At 38.1% G+C, this 7,500-nt stretch overlaps 1 protein-coding gene across 3 annotated transcripts in view; it reads right to left on the reverse strand.

Moving 5' to 3' along the window:
* Positions 1-76: 76 nt before the first annotated feature.
* The window catches only part of LOC125044270 (protein YIPF6-like), a 17,735-nt gene continuing 10,311 nt past the window's right edge, over positions 77-7,500 (reverse strand). For all 3 annotated transcript variants that reach the window (XM_047640852.1, XM_047640850.1, XM_047640853.1), the window contains 4 exons: positions 7,456-7,498; positions 6,978-7,103; positions 5,304-5,461; positions 77-2,094 (listed from right to left, as the gene is read on the reverse strand). In XM_047640852.1, the coding sequence (XP_047496808.1) occupies positions 1,976-2,094; positions 5,304-5,461; positions 6,978-7,103; positions 7,456-7,498 (446 nt within the window). In that variant the 3' untranslated portion in view covers positions 77-1,975. The remainder of the gene's footprint in view (positions 2,095-5,303; positions 5,462-6,977; positions 7,104-7,455; positions 7,499-7,500) is intronic.

Below are 7,500 nucleotides of genomic sequence, written 5' to 3' on the forward strand. Positions count from 1 at the left end.
AGTCATTTTTTCAAGGCAAGTTATCCATATCCCCCGAGTAAAATGAGTTACAGAAATGGAAAATAATAAAAATCTGAACATTTTAAAATTACTTTATTGAGAAGATAGCATCATCTGATGAAAATAACAATATATTAGAACAGAAAATTATTATGAATATCATAATCAACTGATATATCATAAGAGCTGATAAAGAAGAAAAATATTTAAAAGAGAGAGAGAATCGTTCAAGAGTAGAAGTAGTATAATAATCAAATATCAAATTTCAACCATTAAACAATCAATTAAACATTGGCAATGCAATCCTGATTCAAATAATAACCTTAATAATCTGCATAATCTTTGTCAGTGACACACACTAACTGAGAAAGAGAGAAAGACTGGAAAAGTACTTCCGTCTGTGTATCAAACACTTTTCAATTTGTATTTTCTTGTCAAGTATACAATTCTTGGTAAAAAGATTATGTGCTCCAAAACAACCAAAGTCTATAAATGTTTCCAAATATATATATATATTCAAACAGAGACTAATAGTAATAGTAATAGTAATAATAAATAGCATCAAAAACAACAGTAGTGTCATTATTTCATGACCAAATTTGTCACTTGAAATGTGCACACACACAAACACACACGCACAAATGCACAACTTAATTGTGAGCTGAAAAAACAACATTGAATTTACATCTGGAAGAACAAATGTTGTGGGTATTTTAAAGCAAGCAAAGAACACATGAAGTTAAAGTAAGAGTCATACAAGCTGCAGTCAATTATGTTTTGCTTGGGGGTCTGTCTGCTTGTATTCTTGTTTGTTTGTTTGTTTATCTATTTACAAGTATGCTTGTTTTCCTTGTTCTTTGTATTCCTATCTCCTTATATTTGTGTATTTGTTTGTTTGTTTGTTTTATGCTGGAAAGGCCTCAAAGACAGGGATACATAGAGAGACTATGGAAAAAAAGTATGTATTTTACTTTCACCTGAAAAAATCCCTTAAACTCTCTTTTGTATATGATTAATCTATAATATATGTTATGGAATGTTCACAAACACGAAGGCAATTCTAAACAAGACTATATTAAATGCAGTATATAAATCTTTTTCCTTTTTTATTTCCTTCTTTCACACTCTTACATCCCTGCACTGATGCATGCCATGATTAATGTTTCCATGTCACCACAAAGAAGAAAAAAAAATATAATGATAAAAATAATATATGTAAAATCATAATGATTTTAAAATCTAAATTCAGCACTCAGAAAAAAATGACTCTTAAAAGTGAATAATGACTATTATGCATCCCTTCCAGGCCAGCAAAAGGCTTCCCCCCAAAGAGAGAGATAAAGAATGATTTTCATATATATATATATATTAATGCCTATATACAATACAACAATGCTGTGGAAAAGAGAGCCAAAGTTACACACTTCATAACAAGCACTGAGAGGAAGAGGAGATGAAAAGGAAAGAGGAAAATGGGGAAAAAGGAAAATAAAGGAAAAAGGTAACATGAAAAGCAGGAAGGATAAATTACACATGTGAAAATGATGAGAAATGTCCCACTGTTATTCTCCACAGAAAACATTTTCAAAATACAGCTTTCATAAACAGAGTTTGCATCAAACTGGAATTAAAAAAACTGCCTCTGGTTTGATCTGGGCAAAACAAACTGCACTCAGGCAGAGAGAGATTTGTCTCCTTCTCTGACTCCCACTCAATGACCATCCTCTTGAATTATCACATCATTCATGCTACCCACATATATAGAGAGAAAAAAAAGAAGAAAAAAAAAAAATCTCATCTGAGGTCAAATTACTTGCACTCAAAACTTGTTACACAGACACACACACATATACACTCACAATCTAACACACTAAAATGAAAAAGAACTCAGGAAAGAAAAAAATCTATAACAATCCTAACACTACATACACCTCTCCAGCTAGCAAAAGACCTCAAATAAAAAACACTTGGACCCTCAGACATTTGTGTGCGACAAGATCAACCATGATATCACAAAGTAGAAGAGCAGGATGGGGTACACAGCCAGGGCCTTCCTCGTACTGGGCTGGCTGTCACCTAGGAATACCATTGCCGCTGGGGGATGAAGGGATAAAATACAGGATTAGGAATATTATAATTATTATTACTATTATCACTGTCTAATATTACAAAAAGGAAAATCTAGTAGTCCATACTTCCTTATCATCATCAATATTATCACCACCATCACCATTAATATGTTCATCTATCATTAAGAAAAATTACCATAACTTTCAAACAATTCTCTTTAACATGATTATTACTGCTGCAGTATTCATTATTATGAATTTGGTTATACAAAATGCATATTACTAAAATAATACAACAAAACCAAGAGGAGGAGGCGGAGGAGGAAGAAGACACAGGAAAAAAGTAGAAAGAGAAGAAAAAGTGAGGAGTAGTTAGAAGTGCAGGTGGAGGTGCAGATGGGGGAGGAGGGGGAGAGGAATAGGAGGAGGAGGAGGAGAAGTAAAAATGAAAAACTAGAAGAAGAAAGAGAAGAAAAAAGGAGAAAGCAGGAGAGATGGAGGTGAAGGTGGAGGTGGTGGCAAAGGAAGAGGAGTAGGAGTAGGAGAAGGGTGAGGAGGAGGAAGAGGAGGAGGAGGAGAAAGCAGAAGGATGAGGATGAGGAGATGGGAGATGGGAGATGGGGAGGAGGAGGGGGAGGGGGAGTAGAAGAGGGTAGGGAGGGGAGGGGAGGAGGGCAAGGAGGAAGAGGAAGAGGAGGTGGGGAGGGGGAGGGGGATGAGGAAGAGGAAGAAGGGCAGGTGAAGGAGGAGAAAGAAGAGGGGGAAAAGGAAAAGGAGAAGGTGAAAGAAAAGAAGAAGGAGGGGAGCAGGAAGAGGGGAGGAAAGAGGGGGAGAGGTCAGGAGGGCAAGGAAGTGGAAGAAGAGGAGGTAGAGGAAAAAGAGAAGGAAGAGGAAGAGGAGGTTAATCCGGAGGATTACCAGGAAGATTAGGAAGTGGGGAGTAGTAGCAGTATAGTATATTCAATCTGGATATATATGAGGCCCTGTCCCCTCCCAAAGTTTAATCACATGGTTGGCAGGGCTGTTCTTGACTGGTAATTATAATAACATTTTACTTGAGCCTTAATATCAATTCTTATGAAGTTTACTCCTCATTAATTTGTAATTGTCTTTCCTGAATCTTTGACTACATTAAAACTGGCATATATAATTGGAAAGTTTACCATATTTGTTTTTTCTTTTTCTCTTGAAATAGAAGTAGAGTGGTAGTTGGCAGGGGTGTTACCTTTGATAATTAACCCCTTGGTGACGGGTGAAGAAAACTAAAAAAAATCTCTGGTGATCAATGGCAACGCTCCGACTTTGAGCGTGGGAGTTCAGTACATCAAGCCGAATCACCAGCTCGTAGCGCTTTGGCGTGCCACCGCTGCGTACAGCCGCGCGCCACATTTCTGAGTAATAGCATTTGCTTCTTCTCAAGGTTACTGTTCATTAACTCCACTAGTTTTCTTATGACCTATTGATTATATTAACTTGATGCCACTGGAGATGCCCACCGTGACTTTAGTACATTAACCCCTTGGATCTAATAGATTCATTGCCCACATGTTGCCCAAAATCTGGGCATTAGGCTTACTTGAGTGGCCACTCTCATGGGTGTGTGGCTTGTAGGTAGGATGCACATGAACATGTGCAGTGTTAAGACTCATTGCTTCCTCTTCAAAATGTTCTCTTTTTCTGCACAAGCATTTTTTTGCTTTTTGGACATTTTCGAATATCTATATCTATAATTTGATATGCTGAATCCAGTCATTGGTACATTCCACACTCATTTACAAATAGAAATAATGCAAGAGCTCCTTCCTAAATGCCCACTTAGTCTAATCACCTTCCAAGGGCTTTGTGCATTAGTCATTTGTGTCACCCTGGCCTTCAGTTGAAATTCACATGATGGCAGGTTCCCATCACCCCGCCCATCAGCCAAACTTTTCCTTGGTGCCATGTTCATGTCACTTAGCGCTCAAGCCATTTTTCAAGATGTGATGGTCACATTGCCTTCATCCATAGGTCTTTACACACATATAGCTCCACAGGTACTTAGTCACCAGGGAGGAAGAAGTGACAAAGAAAAAGAAAAAGTAGAAAAAGATGAAGAAAGGAAAAGGAGTCAGAAGTGGAGGTGGAGGTGCAGATGGGGTGAGGGGGAGGGGGGGGAAGGACGAAGATGAGGGGCAGATACTACTTGTCTCACCTGCTTACCATTTTCCTTGATTTCTGGAAATATGTTTGTGTTACCATTTTCATTCAATTTTAGAAATATCTTCTTGTATCTTATATTGCCAGTAGTAATCTCAAAAACATTATAATAATTATAATGTCTGTAATAATAACAACAGCATCTATATTGATAGCATTCATAAAAAAAAAAAAAATTAAAAAAAAATCCCAAAATTCATGGAATGGTGAAATCAGGTGAGGTCATGAGGTCTACCAATGGACCCCTGGTGGCTGACCACTTATAGAGCCATCTATGTGTAGAGATATTCCACAAAAAAACATTACCGTGAACACTATATTTTCCATGCGGCATTGGGTTAAAGCTGGCATATATGATCAGAAAATTTAAATGATACTGGATGTTCTATTTCTTTATACTTGCTTTTCTTTTAAAACAGGCAGGAGGAGGAGCAGGAGGAGGAGGATGGAAAGGGAAGACGGAGGATGGAAAGGGAAGACGGCGGATGGAAAGGGAAGACGGAGGATGGAAAGGGGGGGGGGGGGGGAGGAGGAGGAGGAGGAGGAGGAGGAGGAGGAGGAGGAGGAGGAGGAGGAGGAGGAGGAGGAGGAGGAGGAGTAGGAAAGGAGGAGGAAGAGGAGAAGGAGGAGGAGGAGGAAAAGAAGGAGGAGGAGGAGGAGGAGGAGGAGGAGGAGGAGGAGGAGGAGGACGAGGAAAAGAAGGAGGAGGAGGAAAAGGAAAAGGAGGAGGAGGATAAGGAAAAGGAGGAGGAGGAGGAGGAGGAAAAGAAGGAGGAGGAGGAAAAGGAGGAGGGGGAAAACAAAGTAAAGATGAAGAAAGAAAAGAAGGAAAGGAAGGTTTAGAAGGAGGAAAGACAGGGGTAAAACAATAACAAGGAAAAGAAGCAACACACTCAAAAATAAAATCTAACACACCAAACAATAACTTACAATATAAAAAAAATAGTTATAAAACAGAGTACATCACAAATCCTAAGAGGTACAAAAAACAATGAAAAAAAAAAAAAAAAAAAAAAACAGAACAGCAAAATAACTTACCAAAGGTTGCCCAGACAAAACCGATGACTGTGGCGATGAATCTGAGGATGAAAAGGAGCTTGTTCTGCGTGGCGATGAGAATGAGGCGACATAGGATGAGGGAACCGCAGCATGGCAAGAGGCAGTAGCCCAGGACACACACAGACTGGAAGAAGGATCTGGAAGGAAGGGAGTTCATTTCAGTAACCCTAAAGGAGGAACAGGAAAAAGAGGGAAAGAATAAGAAAAAATTAAGTGAAGAAGGGAAAAGAGAAAGAAGAGGAGAGTGATGATGAGGAGGGGGAGGAAGGAAAAGAAAGACAGAAAGAAAAAAGGCAAAAGAGGAAGGAGAGGAGAGGAGAGGAGAGGAGAGGAGAGGAGAGGGAGGAGGAGGAGAAAAGAAAGAGGGGAGGAGGAGTAGGAGGGGGTGTAGAATAAAAAAGGAGAAAACAAAGAGACGAAAAGAAGAAAACAGCAAGAGGAGGAGGGAGACTGAACCATACAAGCTTCATTAACACCTATGGTCTTGATGGTGTGACGATCACGTCCTGCAAATATTTGGCTTGAGGGGCTGGTCATGTGAACATGGTATCATGGAAAAAATTGTCAGAGGGCTGGGGTGAAAGGAACTTATTGTCATGAGAATTCTGGCTGAAGGCCAGGGTGATGGGAATGACTGACCACTGGAAGAGCAATGGCTCTAGGAGGGATGCTATTTCCATGCTAAGGATCCTATTCCTGGACACAGTGACCAGTGGTTAAGGTTGTATTACAGAAAACAGAAAATTACCAAAAAATTTAAATATTATTTTTATTATTACTGCAGAGTTATGGAATATTCATGGAAAGTGTGCAAGGAAAACAGTCTTTTATAGATAAAGCAAATCAAAGGACAAATTGGAAAATGGCAGGCACAGAGTCTTGTCACCGTACGAGTGTTTGTGTATACCCAGATTACAAATTGCACACCTGTGGCCTCTCAAGTACGCCTACTGCCTGGATTTGGGGCAATGTGTGGGCAGAGAAGCATCCGGATACAGATATTAATAGATAAGTAATGAATATTCAAGTCATTGTAAGAAATCAATAATCAAACAAATAATATGCAGTGATATCTAATACATATATTATGAGTTCAGGATCTATAAAAATAAAGGACAAAAATAAACTTATATTAATAATAAATATAAAGTATAAATACTTCAGTGACACAAACTTTTGCTTTTACACTTTTTGTAACAAGCAAATCAGTGCTAAAGAATTACAGTTTGTGGATAAGAGAGGCATTAAATCAACTATCAATCATCAAACCAATCATCATCTAATAATATTAATTCAATGTTGGCATATATAAACAATATTTTGATTTTCAGCAAAAATAAAATATATTTCAATTATCAATGTTAATAATATAAAAAATAAATAACAGTGAGAGAGGTTTAACTAAACCTTCCTTCTAGGCCTCAATGAAAGAAAGGGTCAAAAGAAAGCCAAAGTAAAGTAAAGGACCAGTTAATGGTAGCACTGCATTCAATGTCTATCAAAATAAACACGAAAACAAAGAAAGAAATAAAGTACATAAAGAATAAGCGCAAATATCTATAAAAAAAAACAACAACAGCAACAACAATAATAATATATAAAATTGATTCAAATAAAAACAAAAGGCAAATCCAAAATATCTGTAGCACTCACATGGTTCCTCCTAGGAGCTTAGTGTTCATAGTGACGACTGCTGCACCGACCCACACGATGACAAACACTTGTGCGAACTCTGGCCCTCCATCACTACTATCAGCATCTTCTGAGCCCTGGACCATCCTGTGTGGCCAAAGGAGTTTCAAAATTACAAAAAAATAATTAGTGGAAATCATTATAGCATATCTAGCATTACTGTGTGTGTGTGTGGGGAAGAGACAGATCCCAATAATAATACAGGTTTCTCTTTGGTTACAAACACTTGACTCACTGATGCAATACGAGTCATAAAATTCCTCATTTGGTTTTGATTCTATTCTCAATGCAAAACACTTCCCATCACTTAATTTCTTTCTTAAGAAAAGAAAGAAAGAAACAACGAAAAAATACAATGACAAGATTCCCAAAGAAAGAGAGAGACAGAAAAAAAGACAACACAGCAACAAAGAACAAAGCCACAGCAGCTGATACTTACATGGCAAGAAATGTGCAGAGTATCAGAGGGCCCCAAAGATCCCCT

Source organism: Penaeus chinensis, chromosome 35 (genome assembly GCF_019202785.1).
Source record: "Penaeus chinensis breed Huanghai No. 1 chromosome 35, ASM1920278v2, whole genome shotgun sequence".
NCBI classification, from domain to species: domain Eukaryota; kingdom Metazoa; phylum Arthropoda; class Malacostraca; order Decapoda; family Penaeidae; genus Penaeus; species Penaeus chinensis.